Source organism: Colletotrichum fructicola (assembly GCF_000319635.2).
Source record: "Colletotrichum fructicola Nara gc5 chromosome Unknown KSG_Nara_v1_contig08, whole genome shotgun sequence".
In the NCBI taxonomy this organism is placed as follows: domain Eukaryota; kingdom Fungi; phylum Ascomycota; class Sordariomycetes; order Glomerellales; family Glomerellaceae; genus Colletotrichum; species Colletotrichum fructicola.
Genome location: NW_027094058.1, coordinates 842030 through 869632, shown reverse-complemented (window position 1 = coordinate 869632; position 27603 = coordinate 842030). Strand labels below are relative to the sequence as shown.

The following is a 27603-nucleotide window of genomic DNA, read 5'->3' as shown; positions in this document are numbered from 1 at the left end:
GGTTGCGAAATGCTTGAGTCGTCCATGACTTAGTGAATTCGCTTTGAGACGATATCCTTTCTGCTTGATTACCCCTCAGCGTGTCCTAAAAATGTAACACCAAGTGGTGAGTCCTGCAGTTGCAGCGTGTTAGAGTTATCCCTACCGCTTATCGCTGAAGAAATAGTGCGAAATGCCCCATTCAGCTTGCAATCAAATTTTGTGAGGTTACTGAAGCCCGAACGTGCTAGGCGTCGTCCTGCGAACATGCGCGTCACGGTGAACTGTGTCGCCAGCAAATTCGACTTCATTCGGGAATAAGCACGGCCTAACGTCGCCGAGCAAATTAGTGAGTCGTGACCATGTTTAACGTTGATGCCTGGGCTTTCCCCAATTTTGGTGGATGAAGTGCGTTGATCGGTACATGCTTTTGCCTAATTCGGCTATGGAAAGGGAGGCGCAGCGCAAGGCTTGTACCGCAAAAGCTGCGCCCTGAGAGCTGAATGCAACGATTCTCAGTGATAGGTTCCATGTGTACCTTACATCATTCGGGCCATCCGATGAACGTCCTGTTAGTTCGATTGGCGCAAACTTCATAGTAAGGCTGCGTCCGTCGTAGGATTTCATCCCTTGCAGTTTGCGATATAAAAGACACTGCAGTGCCTTGGCAATCGATGCGTAGTGCTGCTGCATCAAATTTCTCGAACGCTTTGCAAACCCGTTCGTCAAAGATCTTTTTTTCAATAAAACATCACAATCATTGTCGTCAAGTCTCACAAACGATATGGATTACGAGAAGGGCAAACTTCCCGAGGCCGACGGATACAGCGATCCCCCACCATACCCCGGCAACAACGCGGAACTGCCAGATTACGAAACACCGAGATTCAACAACACAGCATCAGATACCCGGCTAGTCGCGGCGACCGCAAGATTTCCGCCGACTTTGAACTGCTACTATCAATGGAAGTGGAAGCAGGTTTATTATCTGGGGCCTTCGGCCGAAGAGAAGATGTTTGCAATCTCGTTTGACGGCAAGCTGTTTTCAACCAAGCAAACTCTTTATCTTCATAATGGCCCCAGCGACAAGGCACCCGTCATGGCTACAGCAAGCAGAACTGGCATGGGATGGCACGACCGTTCCACCATCAACGTGAATCGAGAGTTTGGAAGCGGGGAGGATATCAAACTTGAAAAGCCCGAAGATGCAGGCTTCAGGAAGAGCCAAGTCCGAGCCTTCCACATGAAAACGCCGAAAGGAAGAGTCGAGGAGTTTCAATGGAGGACATCGCACGGAAATGAGATCAAGGAGCTGGCGGGACACTCGTCCGGATGGAAGCTTGTTCGCATGATGGGACCTGAGTCTATTGGGGGTCACTCGAAGAATCCAGATTTGGGATTCTCAAGTGATGGACAAGAGGTCGTGGCAGTCTTGGCGCACAATATGTCATGGAGCATGACCAAGGGCTACAGGTTTGCCTTCATGGGGACAGGACTCACAGGAACTTTGGGCGAGGAATGGGAGGCGACGGCTGTTTTGACAGGATTCTGGCTGTGGTACCAACAAGTCACCACGAATTCTGCCGCAGGTGCCGGGGCGGCCGGGGCGGCGGGATGCTGATACTGTTCTTTGTCACTTTCTGTTGTCAATACGACATTTGTACCTGAAGAGCAGGTAAATCAACTCTCAACACCCCACGTAAGATGATTGTAAGACCTGTAAATTTTCTCAATTATGATCTACCATGGCCGCTGTAAAGCCTGGGAGTCCATATCCGAGCCAAAAAAATCTTGAAAATAGAACACCAGTTGCCCCACATCAAAACATCCGTCGTCCGCCACCCCGCGAGATGGTTTGTGCAATTAGCGGCATTCGTAGCAGATAGTCTGTTCCAGGTTGCTACCACATGGCAAGTGGGTTCGTGGCATTAGCAGGGCGGACCTGGATAACGTCCCAATGCTCCACGATACATGTGCCATCAAACCGGAAGATGTCGACAATCGCCGTTGGCTCTGGAGCACCAAGTGTGTCTAGGCGGTAGTGAATGTAGCCGGTATTATTGTCGAAGTTGTTGTGGATGATAGTCATGTTGACCCCTTCAGGCGTGACGAGAGTCGCGAGGAAGTCGACAGAGCTTTGCCTGCCGGAAAGGACGTTCGGGTTATGCTGAATGTAGTCCTCCGTCATATGATTCAAGAGGGCCTTTGTGGTGTTCTTTTCCACATAGAAGTCGTTGACGAAGTCGTTAAAGATGGCCCGCTGCTCCGCTGGACTGGCTAGACGGGAAGGACAGTTGGGCAGGGTTGCAGCTGTGGGGTGATAGCTGCCAAGTTTGGAGGCACTAGCAAGAGCAACGACGCTCACGACGACAGAAATGAGACGCATGATGGGTTGTTGAGGTGAGGCGTGTTTACTTGAAGTCGGGTAAAGTCGAGAAGCCGCTTGTTCACGTGTTGGCGTGACGAGTTGGGGTGAAGTGCGAGAAGAGAAGTCCAAGATCAAACGGAAGGCTACTGATTTATACAATCAATCCTATGAGATGTCAAAAGTGGTTTCTAGATTTGATCATGAGGTCTTTCTCCTATGAGTTCGAGTATGTCGGGTACGTCGAGGCCCTTGCCGAGTGACAGGGTTGACACAACGCTAGCTATTGACTAGTCATTTTGGCCATAGGAAAATTCATGACTCTCTCCATGCCGAATCGCAATGTTTAATTCAGAGTTGTCATTCCCCTGAAGCTTACAAATATCGCTTTGACGTTGATATTAGTTCTGCCAGGGACTGGATGTGACCGACCTGCCAATGACAACGAGTCGAGCTTCGACCTTGCCAAAACGAGAGCAGGAAATACCTGTTGGTCCACTTTTGCTCCCACCGGAGGACCAAAGTTGAAGATGCCGACCCGCGCGCGCGGTAAAAAAAAGCTTGTCGGGGTTGGTAGTGGGTCATCATCGGACCGCCGATGACACCCGATCGCCGGCCCGGAACCGCCCCTGACTAAGGATCGTTAAAATGACAAGACCATGGGACCTGTTTGATTCCGCTTCCCAGAATGAACTTGGTGGAAGCTGTCAAATACTTGCATCTTTTCTTGAGGGAAGCTTCGTTCATTTGGCGTTGTCATCCGTCTATTCGAATTCAGTCTTACTCTTATGATCCTCCGGATCGCGAAGAGGAACACCTGTGTGGACTGTTACGTCTGGTGGCTAAACCTCGCAATCGCCAACTGGCCTGCGTGGCATTGACGAACACATCGCTTGCTGTTCCCGTTTATCCGATAATTATATGACATACAAGCTACAGTTTCTTTGACAAAAATTGATACCAAGCTTCGTCTCGTCAATACCGCGTCTATGCAGGTGACTTGGGTACCTTCCATCTGTGGCACATGTGCGTAGAGCTGTGGCATGGGCTGTCCTCTTATCTCCGACGAAGTCCGAAAAACCCTTGCTTTCGCTTACCCAGGCGTCGGTCGACTGTGCTCCGACAGTCATGGAGTTCTGAGGGGTAGCATCACGTGTTGTGGCTTGATCACAATCATCAGTGGGCCGAGACACTGTGGAGGCATGAACATCGGGATACATGATCTAGGAGTGTTACCGGGAACTTTGAGACCTTGAATTGCTCTACGACTGGCCGCACGTAAACTTTGCGCTGTGCAGGGTCCTATATCTTCGTGGCTGCGTGAACATGCACAACAATGCAACCATCAGGTCCACCTCAGTCAAAATGCCCGACCACCGTGACAGTCCGGGCTTGTGTCAACTGTCAAAAGAGGAAGAGCAGGTGTATGAGAGGCAGCGCACCGAATGACCCTTGTTCTTATTGCTCCAAGACCGGAAAGACATGCAGCTTCGAGAGCCCACCCGATCGGACCCCTCTGACCCGGAAGAACCTGGACGCAGCCGAACTTCGGTGCACACAGCTCCAGAATCTGCTGCGATCGCTTAACCCGGATCTCGATATCGAATCGGCATTGAATCAGCCCGGAAATCAACGGCTGGAAAATGACGATAGCTCCAACACTCCGGAAGAATCCGATGAAGTAACCCCGCACAGCTACGAATGGCACGAGGGATCTTTGTCGCCGGAATACAAGTCTTCAACTCATGATAACGATGGCATGGCTATGCTTTCTAGTCACGACTCTGGATACCTCGGTACGAAAGACAAATTTCATCGTTCTACTGATTGTTCCGGTTGCTGATCAAAGGGTTATGTGACAGGAAGCAGTTCTGGGTCGCAACTCCTAGGCGAGATCGACTCGGTCATACATGTATCAAGCACACCAAGGCCCAACCCACCGACATCACGTAAACGTCGCAGACAATCATCAAGTTCTGCCGGACTCCCACCTCCAGAACCTTTAGACCTACCAGTATCATACGTCGCAAGCCGCTTAATTGACGCCTACTTCCTGCTCTACAATAATTGCTACCCCATATTGCATGAGAAGACCTTCCGAGAACGGGTGAATGCGGGACACCGGCAGCGCCTCATTCAATCACCATGGCGCGTCGTCTATCACATGGTGCTAGCTATCGGACACTGGTTATCAAGTACCGAAACGGAACATCTGCAATCCGGACATTACAGTGCAGCGAGATCAAACTTGTCTCTCCAGATGCTAGAGTCAGGCACGATTGAGACGGTGCAGGCATTTCTCCTAATGGGAAACTACCTCCAGAAGAGAGACCGGACCAACACGGGCTACAACTTTATTGGATTGGCGTATCGAATGGCGTTGGGGCTGGGCCTGCATCGTGAACCTCCGGGACCTGAAGATACCCTCGGCCATGAGCGCCGGAGGCAGCTGTTTTGGACAGTATACTGCTTCGAGAGCGGCTTCAACATTACAACAGGGCGGCCACCGACGATGTCAGATGACTTCATTGACACTCGAATTCCACGCAACATTGATGACAAGGTAAGAGTTGGTGACATTGCTTCAAGTATTACCCAAAATGCTCATGGTTACACTTAATAGGAGCTGTCTTTCAAGGCACCCGTACCATCCCCAGTCAACTACCCGACTACATACTCAGCGGTAATATGCCAAGCTCAACTGGCAAAGATTGCCGATGCTGTCTACCACGAGTTCCTCCTAGCAAAGACCGCAAGTACGAAGGTCGAGTACCGTGTGGCAGAGAACATGGAACGGGACCTCAATCGGTGGCGACAAAACCTACCCGGGTACTTCCTCACAACGGACTGCCCGAATTGGTTCAGGGCACCACGATCTGTTGTTCTCTGGAAAGAACAGAATCTCCGCATTCTTCTCTGGCGCGGCAGCCAAAAATACCACAGCTATCTTCCGACCAAGACCAACGCAGAAGAAAAGTGCCTTGAAGTTGCCATGCAAAGTATCCACGACATCGCCATCTTCTGCATGGCCAACGAAGCCTGCCTACACCAGGGCCTCATCTGGTACGCGACGTACTTCTTATTCCAGGCCACGTTGGTCCTGGAAGCCAACTATCTCACCGAAACTAGTCGGCCCGACGAGGACAGGCTCGCATGGCAGCATTCCGTGTCGAAGGCGCGCGCTTGTCTCAAAACGCTGGAGCAGAGAAGCAGATCAGCGAAGCGCTGCTTGGAGATGTTGGATCGCATCCACAGCCAATTTCAGTTTCTACCGCAGCTTGATTTGGAGCTGGATCCAGCTTCCTTCCAGGTTTCTAACCTGGGCCAAGATATCACGACAGCTTACCCGGAGAGCAGTATCATGCCGCCAGCTCACGATTTTATGGATTTGCCGAGCGAGAACGACTTTGCATTTTACGGTGAAAGTCAACCTATGTTCGGTGATGAGACGGCGGACCCGAGTCTTCGGATGTTGTTGAACGAGGCATCGCTTGACTTCATGGACAATATGCCGCTAGATCTCCTACTAGGTGACTGGACTACATAGAATCAACCGCAAACGCCATACAAAGAAAATTGGGGAGCAGTTTCATTGTAGCCATATTTCTTGATGATGTTTTATTGCTAGTGGGATAGCGTTGGAGAAGAAAAGCCTGAAAATTACAGCGGCCGAAATGTCAGATATTATCACCAACAACTCGCCACTGGCACATCCTCGCTTCTTAATTCTAACTTTTATTGAATATTCCCTTTCCAAGTCTATTTACACCTGTTACCATGCAGCTTTCTTAAGGCAAGACGTAACCTCCGTCAATGATAACATCGCTACCTGTCATGTACGTGGACGCATCGCTAGCCAGGTACAGGTACAGGCCCTTGATCTCCTTGGTGTGACCCTGTCTGCCCAACGCCGCCATGCGGTACGCCTCTTGCAACGCCAAGGGACCAGCACCCATCTTAGTGTCGAAGAAACCCGGGGAGACAATGTTGACCCTCGCAAACTCGCGCCATTCGCGGGCAAGAGACTTTCCGAAATGCGTCACGTACGCTTTGGTGGCGTTGTACACGGGCTGGTCGACGGGCACGTTGACGATGTGGCCGCTCATGCTGGATGTGATGATGAGGTTGCCGAAGCCCTGGCGGTGGAAGACTTCACCGGCATACTTTGAGCAGTACACGATTCCGTCAACTACAAAAATGTTAGGACTGGGTTCAACGGATGCTCGATTCAGAGATTTGCAGCAACCTACCATTGACAGACATCTGCTTCCTGTACTCGTCAAGAGTTTGTTCGAGGATAGGCTTTGAGATAGCCATTCCTGAAACGATGTCAGTGTTCATCCAACACTGATATTACTTGCATATCAACTTACCAGCGTTGGCGATGAAAACATCAATCTTGCCGAAGTCTTGCAGAACCTTGGCGATAGTCTCTTGGACCTGATTGGAATCCGAAACTGACAGGCATAGTTAGTAACGGGGTCTCTGCTTCTAGTTTTGTCAGGTCTGCTTACCGTCGACCTTGTATGCTGATGTCTTCACATTATGCGTGCTCGCCAGGTCTTTCGACTTCTGAATCGCTGCGTCATTTCTATCAAAATGTTAACACCGTAATTCCGGTTGATCAACTGGCCAGAAAACTTACGAGTTGTACCACAACGCAACATTGCCTCCGGCTTCAGCCATCGCCTCGGAAACGGCATATCCAATACCATCCGCAGCGCCTGTAACGACAATTACCTTGCCGGTGACTTTGAGCTGTTCCAGAACGTTGGAGGGTGTGTTGGGGAAAGGCCTGGGGAAGCCCTCGCGGGTCTTTTGGCAGTCATCGTTGGACATAGACATGTTGGCGTTGGTTGTGATATGACTTGGGTTGAGTTACTGTGACAGGAAAGGCCCTACAATATTTGTCAAATCATGAAAGTTCGTCGCTTTAATGAGTGAGCTGGGTTGAGACGTGGCATCGGCCGCTCCGCTCCGTGTCGGTGTGCTGTCGTCCGAGAGGGGATTCTTGGTGGGGGCGGGGCAGGTACCCAGCACTGAATCATTGGGGCGCATGTCACTGTCGGCTGAGCCAATCCCGGCGGGCAATGGAGACTGATTTATTGGACTGGACGGTCCTTCCTGACGTCATATGTAGAAGTCAAATATCTCTCAAGGTATCAGAGAGCTTGGCTAGTAATTTGGGAGATGCTCTTGGCGCTGACATGGAAGATAGTTAGAACATTTGCATGGTGGTTATGGACAGTTTAGGAAACTACATGCCACTTCTGAGTCTCAAGCTCAAACGATGCTTTCGCGACGCTAAGAAACCAAAACCAGAAAGTACTTCATGCTCTATACTTTGAAATGCATTACACGGTAGCAATATCATCCTCGTTACTGAGCCTTTCCATTTCTCCATGTTACCCCTAACTTTGCCCCTCTGAGGACACAATCTCCAGCAGGTTCTTGAACAACTCATCCGAATCTTGGCCTAGAGGGCTAGCCATAGTGAGCGCCTCTTTCGCGTCCATGGGAGGATAAATCAGCGCCTGGTTTATGTACGTTTTGATCCGCTTCGCGAGGTCTCCGTGCAGTTTGACCTTTCTTTCCCATCACTCGCCAATGACTGCCGCCCATGAACCTAGGTCGAGACAGCAGTTGTATGCAGCCTGCGAATACTCCATCATAGGTTCTTCAAGTAGCGCTGCGGCAGCGTTATGCCCAGACACGCGACCATGTTGGAGTGCATGCTGACAGGACATGAGCGCATGGTGACCACTCGGATCTGCGATGACATAGGCAGCGTCACCTGTTGCAAAGATATCCTTGTTCGTCGAGGTCTGAAGATACATGTCGACATGCAAGCGACCGAGAGAGTCTTTGGGTCCCTCTATCTGCTGCGCAAGAGGGGATGGTCTCATTCCGGCAGTCCAGACCGCTGTCTTTGTCGGGATGCGCTCGCCGGAGGCAAGGATTACTCCCTCCTGGTCAACTGCTGAGACGGCAGATCCAAGTTTGGTCTCAATGTGTAGCTCTTCCAGGGCTTGTAGAATGATTGGACGAAGTCCGGGTCCGAGTTCCGGGCCAACTTCTTTGGCACTATCCACTAGAACGATACGTGGCTTTTCAATATGGCTAAGGCGCTTTGGAAGCTCCGTTGCGAGCTCGATGCCCGTGAAGCCGGCCCCGCAGACGACAATGGTGTCGCGGGCTGCGCTCTGTTGGTATGATGCGAGGCTTTCGAGATGACGCTCCAATCTGGCAGCAGCATCTAGCGTGTCGATATCGAATGCATGCTGTTCAAGTCCGGTAACACTTTGAGGCTTATTAAGGCGACTTCCAGTCGCGATGATGATTTGGCTGTATTTGACTGTGATGTCTTTCCCCGTCGGCGTATGAACCTGCACACTTTGTCGGATGCCGCCAATCGATTCGGCAGTGCCCTGGACAAAGTCGATACCAGCAGACTGGAAGAGTGTCATCAATGGATGAGACATGCTGGCGGCATTGCTCTCATAAAGTCTTGGCCTGATCACCAATGTTGGCTCCGGCGCAATGACAACAACTTTGACTTGGTCGGTCTTGTTTTTGAGGTTGATGAGACGAGTTGCTGAGAGGGCACTCCACACTCCTGCAAATCCAGCTCCAATGATCACAACTGAGGCCGACATGATAAAGAGGTTTGAGTAGTCAATATATGTTAGGCATAAGATAACGTTGGTTAGCTAAAAACAGCTGACGCTATTGCATTCCGTGTTCAACTTTTATATTTTCTTGAGATATCCGGATATCCTAAAGGACCCTCAAATTTCAGAGGCAAAGGTCACTGGCAGTTCCTAGTGCTTAATCCGGTGGTTCTATTGGGCTCTGAGCTGTGCCACACATAGTGCTATGTAATAAGCGGCTACTCGGGTCCCTTTGTCATCATCACGGGCTCTTGTTGAACACCCGCGCCGCTATGCCGGATCCAGTACCCGGATACCCGGATACCCGCGTCCCCGCTGATCTCTTGCGCCAAACGCATCAATTGCTGGAGTTCGACATGGGCTCTACCACGAATCATGCCATGGATTCGACCAACACTCCGACGCGCCAGACGAGGGGAGGGACGCGATCCTCTCTCGCATGTTTGCCGTGTCGATCAAAGCACTTGAAGTGCGACGGCAAGCGGCCCCAATGCAGCAGATGTATTGAGTTCGAGAAGCAATGCGACTTTGCCCCATCGCGAAGAGGAGGGTTAGACCGGGCGGCCTTGGCGGAGAGACGCAAAAGGCTTGCCGCCGAAGTCCCTGAGTCTAATTCGAATGGAACCTCGACACCTCGCCCAGAGCAACATGGCCAACATCAATCGGGAGGTGTTCCAACCCAAGTACAAGGCTGGGAATTGTTGGACGACTTCAATTTACTTGACGGGGCAACTCTCGGAAATGAGTCAGCGCAGTCGATTTCAAGATCATCGCCTCATAGCCATGCTGGAGACATTGAAACGGACCCTTTGATCAAGTCTTACTACAAGAGCTTTCACAACCTGCATCCATTTCTGCTACCACGAGCCGCCTTCCTTCGACTTGTCAAGGACCCTCCCCCAATGCTCAACTTCAGCCCACTAATAGCAGTGATGCGCCTGATCGGCAACATCTATGTTACGCAAGAATGGTCCATCTCACTCCAGGGCCAGGCGGAAGAAGGCTTGCTGCAATTATCCCCAGATAGTCCAGTACTGGTTCAGTATCGTTTGCTTTATTCGATTGCCTTGTTTTGGAATAACTTCAAAGACGAAGCGAAACGTCATATGGACTGCGCCACAGAGGTTGCGGAACGAATTGGGATGCGCAAATCTGACTTCTCAGGGCAGTATAATGCCGGCGAACCAGTTCTTGAGGAGTCGTGGAGACGGACTTGGTGTATGCTTTTCATTATCGATGCATACTATGCTGGGACCTTGGGAACCATGAACCTTAGAGTCGGGAACATCGAGGCGACAGTCGAGCTTCCTTGTGAGGAGAGCGAATATGAGTCAGAGGTCAGCAAATGCGGTCACCCATAAAAGCGTCTGCGGCGGAGAGCTAACTTGACTTAGGCCATCCCTCTACCAAAGACTTTGGAAGACTTCGACTCCAGAGAATTCGCTCCTGACAGTGTTACTTTCTCATCCTTCGCGTACCTCATCAGCGCTGTGCGTTGTGCGGCGTTGGCGATATCTACCGTACCCAAGGTCGCATCAAAGGAAGACTCTGCACAAGTACTTCATTCAGCCGACTCAATCATCGATGCATGGTCTTTACTCCTTCCGAAAGAGCGTAGGAATATCATGTCGAAAACAGGACAGATTGATGAGCTCATGTTTCAGGCACATCTTCTCATTGGAGTGTAAGATACTCTTCTACGCCCTTGATCGCGATGGTCCACTAAGATCAGATGTAGAGCGAGTATTGGCCTTCACAGACCTCTGTCTGGCCTGAGGTTCAACCCTGTGGAGGGCGTGTCAAGCTGTGCCCGAGAGCCACCTGTCGATAACCCGTCGTCAGACTTGATTAACGTACACACTGTAAGGGTACTGCGAGCAGTCGAGTCGCAAATCCGTCTGCTGGCTTTGCCATCTAGACCATTCCATCATACCCCTTTCACGACCTGCATGGTCAGCGAGGGTACACTTGCGCTCCTTTCAGCTTGCAACTTCTTATTGCAGGGCAAGCAGCTAGCAATCGCGAGAGACCAAATTCGACTGACGATTGGATGCCTGAAAGCTCTGGGTGAATTTTGGCCAAGGACCGCTAAGAACGTCTCGGAGATACAGACAATTGCCCGCCATGTTCTCGGTTTGAAAAGGAAGACTACGAGTAGCGATGGCACGCAGACTTCGAACGATGCGACTAGTCAGTCAGGCGAGACGGCTACTACAGGTTTCGGACACAGCGGCTCGAGCAATGAGAATGGTATACTCGCTTCTCTTGGGTCCATGGAGGATGTCTGTGGATGGTATAATCTAGGGGACTTGAGTTCAGATTTCGCGCAATGGCCCGAACATCAGACCTAAACTTGTCGGTGGACTTCTTACTCACGTTGTAGTTTTGGATGTTTCCTGCCCAATTAGGATTTCCGGAAGTCGACTTTGAGGCACTCAGCGATAAATCATTGCTGAGGGATGGATGTGAGGATCTTCGAAGCATCAAGAGGCGCAAGCATACGATTCAATCAAATTGTCAGAGAAAAAGTGTGTCCACAAAGGTTCAAGATATGATATTAAAACGGCCATGGAAGCCCTTTATTTACCCAAGATTAATCAAGGAGAATGCAAATTGTGTTTCCAATCCCATGTATATCCACCCTCGTCACTGATAGCTTTTGCACATTTGCTGCCTTGTCAACAAATGTGATGAAGATCCGGTCTCAAAATCCTAATGTGCCCCCCTTTGTCTCGAATGATGCCGCCTGTGTATGTTGTTCGCCGTTTCAACAGCTGTTGATGGCGCCGTATCTGTTGTGCGTAGCATGCCAGTATGAAGACTTGATCATGCCACTCGAGCAGACAATCGTCGTGGCGAAGTACATATAAACCTCATTTCCTCCGAATGGTGCGCCGCAGCCGTTTGGCTTCTGAACAGTGCATCCGGGCCAGCGCTTGAGGTTCTCCCAAAGCAGGTGGCACACAGCCGGAGGGTCGTCGACGTCGCTCATCTTGATCTCCCAGAACCTGGTTGCTGCATTCTGAGACATTGAGCATCCGGCTTCGGCTGAGGCGCTACCGATCAGACACGAGATGGCAACGGCACCGGCGGTGAGAATGGTGGAGAACTTCATTGCACTGAGTCAAAGGGCCAGGTGGTGTGGGAACGCCACGTTGGAACGGGTGGATTGCCGCGGACGAGGAAAACTAAGAGATCGTGGTTGCGATTAAGAGACTCGAGAAGGATGGATTCAATGACCGCTAAGTATGCGGATTGTGTGAGGAAGGTGATGATTCGTTCAGTCAAGAAACGGCGATGAAACAGAATGCATTTATATGTTGAGAGCACCATCTGGGAATCTCGCGTTTCTCTCATTTTGACTGTTTGGTAACAGAGTTTGCTGGTGCTTCCCATTTTCCAAAGGGAGAAGAAGGCGGGAGACATAGGAGAGGGCCTTGAGGGAGACGCCATCGCCATGCTGCGAGATTGCCCCGTGCAACAGCTGCTGTCCTCGGATGAGAAAACTCCAAGACTCGCACAGGACGAACGTTTTCGGTTCCGGGGTTTGTGGACACTTTCAGCCTGCCGTTTCCTGGCCGTGTTGCAGTTGGTGATACCCTGCATCCGTCCAGGACATGTCTGATGCCTCCCTTTCTTGCGTGTGGTACATACCATATAGGTATTGGGCGTTTTCAACTCCAGGCCTGTAACACAATGGGCCGATTCCCCTCATGCAACTTGGCTTTCAACAGACTGCGCCCGGAATCACTCTCCGTTCAACAGGCAAACAAGGCCAAGATGTCCCACAGATGCCCGTCGCTGTTTTGCGGACTACATAGAACAATTTGCCCTGGTTTTGCGATCTCCATAAAGAAATCCACGTGATAGCTCTCCCCCTGGCTAGGTTCTTCTTTCAGTTGGTTCAATTACGTTTGTCATGGGCCTCGGATTGTCTTGCGGACTCCGCGATTTATCATGCCCGATAGTTTTCCCGGCGTGGTTCACCACGTGCTATGGATGTTAAAAGATTATCACAACTGCACCTGACGGTGATCTTTTTCCGGATTGAATGTGATTGCAGATTTTAGCAGCAAATATGGCGGAATCGTTTTCGGATAATTGATATCCACAAAAGGATCCAGCTGAAGCCTCCGACCATGGGCTGGGGACTCCAGTAAATATCTTCCACCTCAAATCGAAGCGATTGTTTTCGCGAAGCAAATTCATCAGATATATCTCGGAAGCCCGATTATAGCTGCTGCAATTAAAAAAAATTGAATATTAGTCATAATATGGATGCTCTACGTTGGATACCATTGAGGTGTGAATTAAACTTGTAGTAGATCTGAAATCTTACTCGTAAATCGATTGCATGCGAACACTCCTCCCGCAGCGACCGAATGAATTGTCGGAGGCGGCTCCGAGGCCGGGTCGGACGCTGGCTGACAGCCCCCTCTCATGAAGCTTAGCCAATGTCAACCAGGGGGCTGGTGAGTCCCACCGACTCCCACGTCCGGCGGACTTCGAACGGAAACTCTATTTGATTGAGATTCGACTTGTTGCCACCCAACTCCTGTCTTTATGAACTGCATACGCATGACGGAACACGTATGCACGCAAATGTGCTGTCATCCCTCATCAAGGAGCTTCTGCGCCGGCGCCGGCGTCTGTGCCCGCAATTTGTCAATCTCGCTACATGACTTTCACCATCTCGCCAATCTCAGACCAGTACAGAAGCATAAGGTGCTGACGATGGAAATAGGCGCTTTGAAACTCAAAACTTTTGTTCTTGCAATTCTCTCCAGGGTTGTCATCTCACACGCACGGAGATAGCCGTTAATCGTACCCTCGTGACCGGCCAGGGTTGCCTGTGGAAACCTTGCCACTCATAGCCCTCTCGAAAGGATCGCTTTCCGCATCCCTTGGGCTCGACTTCGCCGCGATGAAAAGCTAACTAGCCTTCTTTCAGGCTGTCGATGTCTGATATCGCTTTCGGGTTGATGAAGGTAATTTTCCCAGCTTCGCAGGGCACATTGACTGCTACTTTTTGAGTCGCCCTTTCTCTGTCAGGCGCCCACATGCCGGCCACAGAGTTTGTAGATAGTCAAGTTTCAGTCAATTCACGCCGCCAAGAAGAAGAAACTAGTAGCCCTATCTGAAAGTTAATGAACGATATACGACGTATTGCGTGAGATTGTAAAAGTCTGGCGGCTAAATCGCAAAATTCATGAGATGAACGTCGGTTCGATGATAACTGGATAACCCCTGCTTGCCATGTGGTTGCCGCAGACAATGGGAGTCGTTCTGCCCGATTCTTTACATAAGGCGATGGTGGCTGACTCGTGAGGGCGCTGTTTTGTTCCTTTTCAAGAGGGAGAAAACTTCCCCCACGCGGAGACAAGAAGTAACCGCACTCCACCAAGCTCAGTGACAATGACGTGACGATCCTTGCCGCCTTCTACCATTGTTCTGGAATCTGAGCAATTTGTAAGGATATCACGAGTTCCAGTAAACATGTCAATAACTTTCAGCAGGCAAAACCCTCCATGATGGAAACCTTATTGTCCGAAAGTCCGTTCGCCCTCCGCAAAATACGACGACTAACTAAACAAAGGGCAGCATTTCTTCTGAGGCTCGTTTCAAATGTCGGCGAAATCCTACTAAACAGAGCCGTAAATCGGCTGTTCTCTCCACCAAGGCCACTTGTTCTCGCGAACTAGGTTTCTACAACGGTCCGCTCCACTAATCAAACTTTATTTCATCGCGTGGCCCCTCGGACTATGGACTTTTTTCTCCCTCGAGACCCCCTTTTCCCATCACATTGGATCGCTTGGGACCATCCGCTGCCTTCGTCCACCGATTTTGGAAAGTCTTTTGAAGCGATGTAGCATCGAAACAACCACAGTGACCAACGGCAGAGTGTCAAACGTCTGCATCTTCTTGTTTCCTCTGGCCCCCACACACCGCCGCGCGCACCGGCAGCTGGGGTAGGCTGGTCCGCAGGCACAATGCCGAAGGTGAAATCGGACCCCCTAGAGGGCTAATTGCACACATTCGGCTAGTCGCCCGACGCCGAACGATCCGAATCCCTGGCGGAACCGGCTCCCAAGCACGAATTTTGTGAATTCTTGGCAGGGTCTGTGTCTTGGCATCTCTCAATGCCCTCATCTCTGGGCCGTTTTTGAGTTCGGCGCATCTGGGACATGGGGAGGCTTAGGAACCACTAGCACTGCCGACCTGCCACTTTTTGAGCTTGAATGATGATGATTGGCATGGATTTCCCGGTATCCCGTACGCCATGCCGCCGTACAAACTAGCTGCGCCCGTTGGGCTCTCCCTGTCAGACATGCCCAATCCTACCCCGCGGACATCGAGCGGACATCGCTTATTAGATGTTTGCCGCTCGCGGCTATTAGTAAAACATCTCCTTCGTCCAAGACTTGCATCGTGAAGCAGAATGCTCACCTAAACACTCTTTTTACAATACGGACTTGCGTGGAGGAAGGATTTCTCATGGACCGAGTCGGCGGGCACGACCTCACGATAATCTAATACCGATACCACTCAACACATCAGCTGTTCGACCATGTACAGCCGCAACCCAACTCTCGCACCATTACCGACTGTGCTCCAGCACGGACTCAGGGCCGTCACCGCCCTCGCCTTTCTCTCGCTTGTATCGTCGTTTGCTCTGTTCGTCTATCTCAGCGGGAGGTTGGTAGCCTGGTACTTCAGGTCGAATCCGAAGAATCCGCGGAGAGAGGCGGAGAACGGAACAAGGGGTGCTCTTCCCTGCGAGGTTGGCGCACAGTACTTCGGAACGGCGGACCAGGGAAGGAAAGCACCGAACCAGGCCCTCGTTCTTGTCATCAACGTTCTCTTTGCGGACGTGCTGCAAGCCTGCGCCTTCTTTCTGAACATCGTCTGGGTCATAGAGGACCGGATCACGGACGAGTCGCCGGCATGCTGGGCCCAAGGGTGGTTCATCTCGACGGGTGATCTGTCATCCCTCACGTTCCTGACGGCCATCGCTGTTCACACCTACATCACTCTCATTTTGGGGCGCAAAGTCCCGACAAAAGTTTTCTATGCTGTTATTTCCTTTTTATGGTTTGCCGTTTTGTTCTTGTCGGTTTTGGGCGTTATCATCACGAACAATGGAAAGGGGGTGGGTGGCTTCTACGTTCGTGATACTGCTTGGGTAAGTTACTTGTTCGTATCCCCGACAGCATAACCGTTGGCTAACGATGCACAAATAGTGTTGGATCAGTTCTGCATACGAGCCCATGCGTTTCTATCTTCATTATCTTTGGATGGTCATCCTGCAAGTTGTCGGAACTGTTTCCTGGGTTCTTGTTTTCGTGCACTTTTACCGAAGGGCAAAGGCACTCAAACTGTCAAAGAAGTCCGGCGAAGAAAGCAGCTCCAACAACAGCGTCCTCAGTCCTACGGGCGTTGCCCCGCGAACGTCCGAGGGCGTGAAGTCGGAAGTCCACAAGCGCGTCCTCTTCTTACTATACCCCCTGATTTTTCTCGTTTGTACGACACCGTTGGCAATTGGCCGCATGATGGGAACCCGCGGTGTCAAACTCTCTCCGGAGTATCTTTGCTTCGCTGGAGCCATGATCACCTCCAATGGTTGGCTCGACGTCATTCTCTTCTCGACCACCCGACGAGCCATCCTCTTCCATACATCTCCTGACGACCAAAACCTTGGAATCGAAACATTCAACCTGACGCCTCTCGGTCAACAATTTGGACACAGGGTGTGGATCACGTCGGGATCTAAAAAGAAACAGAACGAAAGGAAGAATGGCGTATTCCGCAAGCCGTCGCGGTGTCCAAGACGGGGGTCTGCGGGGAGTCATGACCGGAGTGAGAGCATGACGTCGCTACATAAGCGTGATCTGGCGGGACTCAAGGGCATTCAGATGGAGACTGTCACTCGCGTCTTCGTGGAGGTCGAGTCACCATCTGAGGAGAACGGCTACCCTTCTCGTGGTCTAGCTTCGATGCCATCAGCCGAGAGTGTTGGTCCAAGAGTGCCTCAAAGCATGGATATCGTAAGATGAATATGTGAGGAGAAGGAGAAAGAAGACATATAAAAGCATTTAAAATGAAATTTCAAAGTTCTATGACTCTCAAGCCCCTTCATTAATGGCTAAGTACACCGGCCCGTTGCATGAAAGGCAGGCGCTAGTGACTACCGGCGTGACTCATTTGCCGAAACGCGTGGCCTTGATTACTTACTCATGTTGCTGGACTACATCAAGACTCAAATAACCCTGCAACTTACTTTCAATGATTTGAGAAAGGCTACCTCATCACAAAACCCTTTGAGAACAACTTCAAGCGGCAAACGATGACTTCAATCACAAAACCTGGCCATGATAGCCGTAGCGCTAACCTACCTTACCGTCAAATTCGGGCTCACCACGATGACCAGAATATCACAGTCTACCAAGCCTATAGTTCATCTATTGCAGCGGCTGCTGTCGAGGCTCAGCGACTGGATGCGTCGCCAAGCTTCAAGCTCACCAGAATGACCTGGATCAAGCCCAGCTGGACTTGGATGCTCTATCGTGCTGGATACTCTTACAAAGACCCTGGCCAAGAACGCATCCTGGCTTTGAAGATGCCACGCGAATACTTCATCGGACTCCTTCGAAAAGGAACGTTATCACACGCTGCAGTTGCGCAGGACGGTGAGAAGGTTCGGATCCAATGGGATCCAGAACGCACGGTACGACTGGATAAGCTGCCATATCGAAGCATTCAAGTCGGAATCCCTGTTGGAATTTGCAAGTCTTGGGTCAAGGATGGAATCGTGGGGGTCGAAGATGTCACTGATCGTGCCAGGGAGTTGAAGAGAGTCTTGGACGAGAATCCGGCAATTTCGGATAGAGAGCTGGCCGAATTGGGATTGATGCCATCAGAGGAGGAGTTTGTTGTACCTGGCGATGTGCAAGAAATATTAGAGATGACGGCTCATGTTCATAAAGGCTGTGATAACTGAAGGGTCCTTCCGCAATGTTCAGTCAAGAATTGGGCAACACTTCGTCAATTTCATTGCTGTGCAACTGATGCGATTGGTCGTGCGGCATATCACGACGATAATGGTTGGCCATCATGATACTGCCAGGTTTCAAATGGCACTACCGTTTGATCAAGATTTTCTGCTGTTGTTTGATAGCTTCAACACTATCATAATGCCAAATATCCAAAGATGATCCTGAAAATTGCCTGCTGGCGTTCCTACTGATCCGAGGAGAGAAAATCCTTCCCTGGGGGAGCTTTGTATCAGGTGGTAGCAGTCAGGCTACACAACAGGAGATAGTGATCCCGAAGCCCCACATCGGAATCTTTCCCTGTGCCCTTCATGTCAGACGGACGGGGCCTGAGGGGTCATGCTGCAGCTAGGTTGGATGACGTTGATCGCCGTAAGCAATGCTTTGTTGGGTTCGGCGAAGAGTCAGCAAGGTTTGCCACAGTGATTTCCACCCCTTTCTTCCATTTTAAATATTGTTTGCACCAGGAATGTTAATAGCCGCAGTGCGTACCTTCGAATTCCAAGCGTAGGCGCCAACAACGGTTGGGGTTACTGAGAAAGAACAATACATGATTGATGGCACGAAAAGGAAGTCAGAAAGTAAGGACTGGGTGTTTGACGTGCAAGTAAGTATCGGCGGTCTTGTCATTCCATACGCTAAGAGTCGTACGCAGATTTCGAAAGATCAAATGTGATGAAAGAAAGCCAAACTGTCTGAGGTGCGCTACCAGTGGACGCCCATGTGGCGGGTATGCTGTGCCAAGGAACGAGCTTCGACGGCAACACCTCCAGCCTATCCACATGTTTCCAGATAACAGAATGCAAGTCGAGAACCGCGCAATTCAGTTCTTCTCTGAGATGGTCGGACCGAACTTATCGGGGCCAACAGATCCGTACTTTTGGACGCATCTTGTGCTTCAATCAAGTATGTGCGAGCCGGCGGTCAGGCATTCCCTCATTGCGATCAGCTCACTCTACGAAGATATCAGCAAAGCCAGAACCAATGGGACTTCTTCGAAAGTCAAACCGCTTCATCTTAATAGTCTGGCCCTGATGCACTACAATGCGGCGATTAAGGAACTCATAAATATCACAGATCAGGGGCTGGTTCTGTTGATTTGTGTCCTCTTCATCTGCATTGAGTTGTTGCAGTTAGACAGAGACGCTGCTCTTCGACATTACAGACACGGAAACGCTATTCTTGATTTATTTGATCCGCAAGACACATCCTGGGTCTCCGAGTGGCTGAGGCCGCAATTTCACCGGCTACAGACCTTGCACCACTTCTTCGGCGATAGATCTGAGTTTCCTGGCCAGCATGACATGTTGAGAAAGACACCAGTCTTCTTCTCAACTCTTAAGGAAGCGGAAGAGACTATGGACAACGTTTTCAATCGTTCGTTTCAACTTGTGCGCCGTGGCGCTAGCTACCGCGTTGGCGGTCAGCAACTCGAGCAGCCTGGTCCAGATCTTCTGGAAGAGCAAAGAAGACTAAGCCATCTGCTCAATGTCTGGTACACCGTATTCAACAATCTTGAAGCGAAATCAACTTGTCAACCAATGTCTATCACGGCAGTTCAGCGCGCCTATTTGCTATCCAAATACAGGCTTTGCCGTATTTGGACGGCCATGGTTTTCAACCCTTCCGAGATGGACTACGACAAATACAAAGACGATTACCGACGAATGGTCGACGATCTAGGGCAAGCAGCCGATGAGCGCACCAGGAGCAGGAGCCGCAACAACTTTGAGTTCGAAATGGGATTCTTAGTTCCCATCTTCTTCGTGACTATCAAATGCCGATACCTTGATTTACGCGTTCAGGCATTGCATTACCTCAAGGTCCTTGCAGCGCCCCGGGAGGCCTTGTGGGAGAAAGACCGAATGTATGCCCTTGCGCGCCGAATCATCGAGATTGAACATGAGTTGTTTCTGAACACAGACGGGAAGCCATCAGGCACCCTCGGCTCGACATGCTGGGGACTGCCCCCGGATGAGAAGAGGGTTGTGCATGTTGTTACCGGGTGGACGGGAGAACGTTCGAAAGACTTTTGTGGGCATCAAGTACAAGGGCGTAACGTTGTCTTTGTCTTCAAGAGCCCTGATGATGGCGTTCTTTTCCGGCCCGACGTCCTTGGTGAAGAGCCTGTTCCTCTGCCAGCGTGGAGCCCAGAGGCAACGAAGAGAGAAGTGTTGGCACGAGGGGCTCGGGTTTAAAGAGATGCTGCTTACCACTGCTTTTAATACAATTCTTAGAGACAACGACTCTTGGGTACCGGCACAGGAACAGACTACTTGAACGTCATGCCCAGATCATTCGCCCCGGTTAGGAACGGGAGGTGTCCGGAGATTTGCTGCGTCTCCGAAAGCGGGGCCGGCCTGCCGGAGTTTAGTGCCTAATCCGTGGGTGCCTTACCTCCGGCTGGGCTCAATGAACGCCCGCTTTCATCGATGCAAGGATCCGGCTGGTTCTCGGCACGAATGCCATGCATGCGCACTGAGTCACTCACCGAACGCATGTTCCCAAGCAATGATGGGGATCTCCCCGTCCAGGCAGGTCGTTCCGGTGGAACTTGCGGCTGGCGAGCGGCCTTCCACCGGGCACTAGATGCTTTCAGCGCACTTCCACTCCGTGACTGAAATTTGAGGCTGCTGAACGGGTATTTGCATATGCGCGCCCGTAGTTTATTTATGTCTGAGGTGTCATCGGCACCAACAAGCTTTAGATAGAAAGATAGTCCCGAAAATGGAATTTATAACCGCTCAAGATAACTCTATCGCGTCGGCAAAGTTTCTTTTAACCGAAGCCTGCGTCGGCTCTGAGGGGTCCAGAACTCAATCTTGAGGCTCCGGGGCGTTCCCCGAATGCATACATGCTACTACTGTGTAGCACCGCATCGAAGGGCACACCGCTTGACAACAAACACGTGTATAGGCCGACAGGCTATGGCCATTGTCTTCACGAGGAAAATTATTGTTCCATCATGTGGTTGCTGGGAGCTGCCCACCACGGAAAGAAATTGCCTGCAAAGTATCCGGGCGTTGTGAGACATTGCATTCAACCCTGCCACAGGGTCGGTCGGGTTGTGGGTCGCGTCAGCTAGTTGCAGCAGCCCGTGGGTCTTGTTGGATTGCTAGTTTGAACTGCAGGCGATTCAGGGTTTTCTATCTGGTTCTATTTCACGGCTGATCTAACCCGCTCTCATTAAGATGGATTCTCAATGACAGCCGGTGCGTGCTAGACGCGATGCTCGATCGTCCCGTGAACATCAGTTGCGCTGGAAACTCAACTGAACGCGCGATGACGTTAGTGGGAATAAAGCAGCTGGTCTTCGGAAATAGACGACCCCGAGCTCAACGGTTGTTGATGGATCGCATCTAGTTCCTCTTCTCATTGGCTGAGATCTCTGGAACGCCTACACCATTGAGTCATGGGAAGATCTGTCTGTCTTAACCCCGTGTCGTGCTTCCGACGGCTTCAGATGAAAGCACGAAATCGAGGGCTCGGAGCGGGATCGCCACCACGCTAAAAGAGCGGTCGAGACGGCGCTCCATGTCCCTTCAAGCCCTTTGCCCCCACCTGCGCAGAGGAATATGGATTCCGCCGACCAGATGCCATGGCAAAATGACCCTAGACCCTTTCCGTATTAATAATGGCTCTCGCTGACTGTCTTGAATGCACATGCAAGCTCCCGCCGGCTAGGCGGTGCACATTGATGGGCTGTATGTCATCACCTGCAGTGTGCGTGGGGTTTTACCCCGAGATAAGGGTTGCATTTCGGCTCCATCGAATCTGTTGTTTGGTCAGACATCTGTTCCACGGAGCTTTCTGGGATGCACTTTTTTTTCACAGGTTTCGTCCCCACCGCCATGCACAAACAACTGCTGCCCGACACGAGGGCACAACTGATGCCATCCCCTTTCTAGTAAATCCGACAAACTCTTGACTTACGGGGAATATGAATTCCCCCAAAACACTCCGGTGGAGATGACAAATGATACTGCCGTGGAGCATATGCCGGCCGCGGGTACCCTAATGGCAACGGCGCCATCCCGTGTTAGTGCGAGAGTGGAGCAAACCTTGGTCTCATAGACTTACTTGACTTAACACACACTGCTCTCCTCGTCATCAGTTGTTGCATGTTGTTTTCATACTTTCTCGTCTCTTGGACCAGTTGCTTTGGCCCAACCATAATTCATCGACAGCTATCGAGTTCACTCAACTGTCGCAGCTTCTCTTTCAACTACCCCATAGACAAAATTGACACACTTCTTTGCGCTAGATACCCTTCCTTGTTTTGTTATCCTACCATAGACTTTCGGCAGCATGACCGGTCCATTGAGGCCCGAGGAAGACGGCCGCTGGGGTGAGAATGCGGCCGGAGAGATCTCCATTAACGCCGCGCTCGATGAGTTCCACGACCTCGAGAAGGAGCTTTCGACATTACAACACCATCACTCCACGGCCGCACACCATTCACAACCCAAAACCCACGAACGCGATGCAGGGGGTGAGAGCGACTCAACCATCGCGCCAACCGAGTCCGGCGAGAACTCGTTCGACCTCCCGGACTTTCTCAGGCGGGGGATCATGGACATGCGCACGCCAACAGGAGGGCCAACGAAAAAGCTCGGAGTTTCGTTCAAGAACTTGACGGTAAAGGGAATCGAGTCATCAACCAAGCAAGCCGTCACGTTCCCTCGGGATCTTCTCAATACGTTTGGTCCCGACTTCTATCACTTCATCACCGGCTTCTTCCCGAAACTCAGAATTCACAAAGAGCCTACCGTCGACCTCATTCGGAACATGACTGGGACAGTGAGACACGGCGAGATCATGCTGGTTCTGGGTCGACCGGGTTCTGGATGTTCGACCTTTCTCAAGGCCATCGCCAATCACCGAGATGAGTACGCCAAGGTCGACGGAGAGGTGTACTACGGCGCGATACCGGCTGAGGATCAGCTGCGACTTTTTAGAGGAGAGGTGGTCTACTGCGAGGAAGATGACCGGCACTTTCCCTCGCTCACAGTATGGCAGACGCTTTGGTTCGCGCTGAAGAACAAGACCAGGAAGAGGGAACAGTGGACTATTCCCATAATTCTCGACTCGCTTCTCCAAATGTTTGGTATTGATCACACCAAGAACACGCTTGTTGGCGACGAGCACATTCGAGGTGAGTCCCTTTTGATGCACCACGGCTAGGGGCATTTCTGACGACCTCTAGGTATTTCTGGAGGAGAACGCAAGCGTGTAAGTCTGGCAGAAACTCTGGCCACAAGAGCTTCAGTCGTCTGCTGGGATAACTCCACCCGCGGCCTTGACGCCAGCACAGCTCTCAGCTTCGCCAAGTCACTCCGAGTCTACACAGATGTCAGTGGCCGCACGACACTAGTCACACTCTACCAGGCAGGCGAGTCTATCTATGAATTGATGGACAAGGTGCTCGTGATAGACGACGGACGTATGCTATTTCAAGGCCCAGCCAACGAGGCGAAGAAGTATTTCGAGGACTTGGGATACTTGTGTCCCCCAAGACAGTCAGTGTAACCGATAATGACTGCTGAGAATCAGGAGCTAACTCTTGCATCTCAACAGGACCACCGCAGACTTCTTGACCTCCATCGCCGACAAGAACGCCCGTCATTTCCAGTCCGGACGCGAGGAATCAGCCCCAAAGACACCTGAAGAGCTTGAACAAGCTTTTCGACAGAGCGAGCACTACCAACGACTACTTCAAGACGTTGACGATTACGAGCGGGACAGCAAGTCTACGAACAGCGAGAAACATCGCATCTTCGAGGAAACGGTCAAAGAAGGTGAGATTGCTATTTTCAAATTGGATCATGCATGGATGACTGACACAAGACACAGCCAAGAGCAAGACTGTTGTCGGGGACTCGGTTTACACTGTGTCGTTCTTGAAGCAGGTGGCTGCATGCACGAAGCGACAAGCCTGGCTGCTCTGGGGCGACCGAAACTCCTTCTACACCAAACTTGTCATCATAATTGCCAACGCTCTCATCGTATCATCTTTGTTCTACGGCGCTGGACAAGACACCTCGTCGGTCTTTGCCCGCGGCGGTGTCGTCTTCTTCTCAATTGCCTTCATCGGATGGCTCCAGTTCGCTGAACTCCTGCCCGCGGTCTCAGGACGTACCACGATCGAGCGACAGCGAGTCTTCGCCTTCTACCGACCATCAGCCGTCGTCATCGCAAGGATGCTTCTCGACTTCCCTCTCATCTTGATCATGACACTACTCTTCAGTATCCCTGTTTACTTCCTCGCCCAATTCGACGTCGATGCGGCCAAGTTTTGGATTTACACGTTGCTGGTGTACACAGCAACTTTCTGTCTCACGACAATGTACCGCATGTTTGCATCCCTATCATCCACGGTCGATGATGCCGTCCGATTCGTCGGAGTTGGTATGTACACGATGTCATTCCCGTTCCCAAAGGTCGATGCTAACCGCACTTTCAGTTCTCAACATCATGTTCATCTTTACTGGCTACGTGATTCCGAAACCGGCTCTTCTTAATGATGCCATTTGGTTTGGCTGGATCTACTACATCAATCCGGTAGCGTACGGATTTGAAGCACTCCAGACCAACGAGTTCTTCGGCCGAGAGCTGCAGTGCAGCGAGTCTCAGCTTGTCCCTCGAGGACCTGGCTCAGATCCCAACTATCAAGGATGCAGTCTTCCCGGCTCAATTCTTGGTAGCACTGTTGTCAGTGGTCCGGCATACATGCAAGCCTCATTCGAATAGTTAGTCTCACCCTCTCTACCCAGAATCGAATGACGTTCAGCTCACTGACCACTACCAGTTCGAGGTCCAACCTCTGGCGCAACTTCGGCATTATGCTGGCTTTCACCGTCTTCTATCTTGCGATTACAGTCGTTGCCGTAGATACGATCAGATTCAAGGGCTCCGGTGCGCAGTCACTCATCTTCGCAAAACGGCCAGACACCAAGTCGAAGGAGGAGAAGAAGAAGAGCAACATGGCGGAGGAGACGTTTGAGCCGATTGGTGACGGAAAGAGCGTCTTCACGTTCAAGAACATCAACTACACAGTCCCCTACGGCAATGGTGAGCTTCAGCTTCTCAATGGTGTTTGCGGATACGCCCGTCCGGGAAAGATGATTGCGCTCATGGGAAGTTCCGGTGCTGGCAAGACGACTCTTCTCAACACGATCGCACAAAGACAGAAAGTCGGTGTTGTTTCTGGCGAGATGCTGATCAACGGCTCGCCTCTCGGAGCCGAGTTCCAGCGAGGCACGGGTTTCTGCGAGCAAAGAGATATTCACGAGGGCACGGCAACCATTCGAGAGGCACTGGAGTTCTCAGCTCTCCTCCGACAAGAACGTACCATCCCGCGAGCTGAGAAGATTGCCTACGTGGATCGCATCATCCACCTTCTTGAGTTGAGCGAGTTGGAAGACGCGCTGATATCTTCGTTAACCGTGGAACAGAGGAAGAGAGTGACGATTGGAGTTGAGCTTGCTGCCAAGCCCAGCCTTCTTCTGTTCTTGGATGAGCCAACCAGTGGTTTGGACAGTCAGTCCGCCTACTCTATCGTCCGCTTCCTGAGAAAGCTTTGCGATGCAGGTCAAGCGATTATCTGCACCATCCATCAGCCATCCTCAGACCTCATTGAGCAGTTTGACATGATTCTTGCTCTCAACCGCGGCGGCAACACCTTCTATTTCGGACCGGTCGGCACCAACGGCTCCGTCGTGGTCGACTACTTCGCGCAACGAGGCTTCCCTTGCCCTCCCAGCAGAAACGTCGCGGAGTTCATTCTGGAAACGGCCTCGAGACCATCGGTAAAAGATGGCAAGCGCGTTGACTGGAACGAGGAATGGCTCAACTCGACTGAGCACAAGGCCATTGTAACGGAAATTGACGAAATCACGGCTGCAAGACAAGGCCCTTCGACGACATTGTCGGCGCCGACCGAATTTGCTTCATCCACAATGTACCAATGCCTCCTGCTTACCAAGCGCATGTTCGTCCAACATTGGAGAGAGCCTCAGTACATGTACAGCAGAGTCTTCGTGCATACCGTTATGGGCATCTTCAACGGATTCGTGAGTCGTCTTCGTCGAGTTGAATACTGGTACCAAATGCTAACGTGACGTCTAGACTTTTTGGATGCTGGGTAATGATATCGCAAGCATGCAGAATCGCATGTTTTCCGCCATCATTCTCATCTTTTTTGTGCCCCCAACAGTCGTGAACTCGGTTGTCCTGAAGTTCTTTCAGAACAGAGACCTCTGGGAAGACCGCGAGTTGCCGAGTCGCACATATGGTTGGGTTGCTTTCTGCACAGCGAATGTTGTCTGCGAGATTCCTATGGCCATTGCCTCCGCTACGATCTACTGGCTTCTGTGGTACTTCCCAGTTGGCTTCCCAGCAACTGCTTCCATCTCAGGGTACACCTATCTCATGGTCCTCGTCTGGTCACTGTTCCAGTCTAGCTGGGGACAATGGATCTCGGCTTTCGGGCCGTCGTACTCGACGGTGTCTAACGTGAGTTTGTCCTTCAGCTAGCCACGGCGCGTTTGACTAACAATGCACCAGATTCTGCCCTTCTTTTTCGTGATGGTTGCCCTCTTCAACGGTATCCTAGTACCATACGACTCCATTCCAGAGTTTTGGCGGTACTGGATGTACTACATCGTAAGTCTCTCCAGTTCAATTTCACGAGTAAGCCGAATTCTGACCCATCATCTAGAACCCGACGACCTGGTTCACTCGCGGTGTTCTCTCCGCCGTACTTCCCCCGGCCGTCGTTCAGTGCGCCTCTGCGGAATTCGCACGCTTTAACCCGCCGCCTGGGTCAACCTGTGCCGAGTATGCGAACAACTTTGTGACGCAAGTTGCTGGCACCGGATACCTTGAGAACCCCAATGCGACTTCCAACTGCGGCTACTGCCCCTACAACAACGGTGGAGAGTACATGAGAACACTCAACGTCTTCCTGACCGACAAGTGGCCCTCATTCGGCATCTTGATTGCGTTCGCGGTGGCCAATTGGGCTTTGGTTTACTTCTTCGTGTACACGGTTAGAATTCGCGGGTGGACTTTTGGGGTGTCTACCGTGGCTAAAGTACTGTCGGGCATTGTTGAGAAGTTCAGGGGCGGGAAACAGAAGGAAGCGGAGCACGTTTGATTGCGTCTCCATTGCTTGTTAAGCGGGACGGAGTCGGCTCCTGTCAACAAATCACACCGAGCGGGGCTCAGCCTCGTTACTCCCCTTGGTGTAGTTGGTTCATCACGTTCGACTGTAATGGTATATCCACATCCATCGAAAAGTCTCTAGTTCGATTCTGGAAGGGGAGAACCTCTCTTTTTCACTTTTTGCTGCACTCCTGATTCCATTCACTGTGATGTTATGGCCCAAGCCGGGCACGGATTGAGCCCACGGCACCCCCGTCACAACTGCGCGAATGAGCTTAGACACTTCACGAGAAACCAAAAAGACGCCGCTGATTTCATCTTTTTGTAACGTCTTCACCTCGACGTCTATCTCTATACTAGGTTTGATTCGAAC

At 51.2% G+C, this 27603-nt stretch overlaps 10 protein-coding genes across 10 annotated transcripts; 6 read left to right on the top strand and 4 right to left on the bottom strand.

Moving 5' to 3' along the window:
* Positions 1–763: 763 nt before the first annotated feature.
* On the top strand, positions 764–1600 carry CGGC5_v013279 (uncharacterized protein; the record flags this gene model as incomplete). Its single annotated transcript, XM_032021666.1, has 1 exon — positions 764–1600. One exon carries the CDS (start codon positions 764–766, stop codon positions 1598–1600), a length of 837 nt encoding a protein of 278 aa, XP_031881367.1.
* Positions 1601–1879: 279 nt separating this feature from the next.
* CGGC5_v013278 (uncharacterized protein) lies at positions 1880–2365 on the bottom strand (the record flags this gene model as incomplete). The annotated part of the gene is made up of 1 exon (XM_032021665.1): positions 1880–2365. One exon carries the CDS (start codon positions 2363–2365, stop codon positions 1880–1882), a length of 486 nt encoding a protein of 161 aa, XP_031881368.1.
* A 1344-nt stretch (positions 2366–3709) lies between these two features.
* GAL4-1 (Regulatory protein GAL4) lies at positions 3710–5891 on the top strand (the record flags this gene model as incomplete). The annotated part of the gene is made up of 4 exons (XM_066152900.1): positions 3710–3768; positions 3833–4140; positions 4207–4907; positions 4968–5891. 4 exons carry the CDS (start codon positions 3710–3712, stop codon positions 5889–5891), a joined length of 1992 nt encoding a protein of 663 aa, XP_066007744.1.
* A 241-nt stretch (positions 5892–6132) lies between these two features.
* CGGC5_v013276 (putative NADP-dependent mannitol dehydrogenase) lies at positions 6133–7189 on the bottom strand (the record flags this gene model as incomplete). Its single annotated transcript, XM_032021663.1, has 5 exons — positions 6133–6533; positions 6595–6663; positions 6718–6801; positions 6859–6935; positions 6990–7189. 5 exons carry the CDS (start codon positions 7187–7189, stop codon positions 6133–6135), a joined length of 831 nt encoding a protein of 276 aa, XP_031881366.1.
* A 752-nt stretch (positions 7190–7941) lies between these two features.
* On the bottom strand, positions 7942–9000 carry CGGC5_v013275 (NADH dehydrogenase-like protein; the record flags this gene model as incomplete). Its single annotated transcript, XM_032021662.1, has 1 exon — positions 7942–9000. One exon carries the CDS (start codon positions 8998–9000, stop codon positions 7942–7944), a length of 1059 nt encoding a protein of 352 aa, XP_031881371.1.
* Positions 9001–9287: 287 nt separating this feature from the next.
* On the top strand, positions 9288–10703 carry CGGC5_v013274 (uncharacterized protein; the record flags this gene model as incomplete). The annotated part of the gene is made up of 2 exons (XM_032021661.2): positions 9288–10352; positions 10410–10703. 2 exons carry the CDS (start codon positions 9288–9290, stop codon positions 10701–10703), a joined length of 1359 nt encoding a protein of 452 aa, XP_031881372.2.
* Positions 10704–11782: 1079 nt separating this feature from the next.
* On the bottom strand, positions 11783–12130 carry CGGC5_v013273 (uncharacterized protein; the record flags this gene model as incomplete). Its single annotated transcript, XM_032021660.1, has 1 exon — positions 11783–12130. The coding sequence occupies one exon, from the start codon at positions 12128–12130 to the stop codon at positions 11783–11785; it is 348 nt and encodes a 115-aa protein (XP_031881369.1).
* Positions 12131–15583: 3453 nt separating this feature from the next.
* Positions 15584–18013, top strand: CGGC5_v013272 (uncharacterized protein; the record flags this gene model as incomplete). Its single annotated transcript, XM_032021659.1, has 3 exons — positions 15584–16198; positions 16257–17060; positions 17444–18013. The coding sequence occupies 3 exons, from the start codon at positions 15584–15586 to the stop codon at positions 18011–18013; spliced, it is 1989 nt and encodes a 662-aa protein (XP_031881370.1).
* Positions 18014–18865: 852 nt separating this feature from the next.
* CGGC5_v013271 (uncharacterized protein) lies at positions 18866–20263 on the top strand (the record flags this gene model as incomplete). Its single annotated transcript, XM_032021657.1, has 1 exon — positions 18866–20263. The coding sequence occupies one exon, from the start codon at positions 18866–18868 to the stop codon at positions 20261–20263; it is 1398 nt and encodes a 465-aa protein (XP_031881456.1).
* Positions 20264–22373: 2110 nt separating this feature from the next.
* On the top strand, positions 22374–27222 carry bfr1-1 (Brefeldin A resistance protein; the record flags this gene model as incomplete). The annotated part of the gene is made up of 9 exons (XM_032021656.1): positions 22374–23220; positions 23272–23584; positions 23643–23863; positions 23919–24473; positions 24529–24814; positions 24874–26137; positions 26193–26579; positions 26631–26729; positions 26785–27222. The coding sequence occupies 9 exons, from the start codon at positions 22374–22376 to the stop codon at positions 27220–27222; spliced, it is 4410 nt and encodes a 1469-aa protein (XP_031881474.1).
* Positions 27223–27603: the final 381 nt, after the last annotated feature.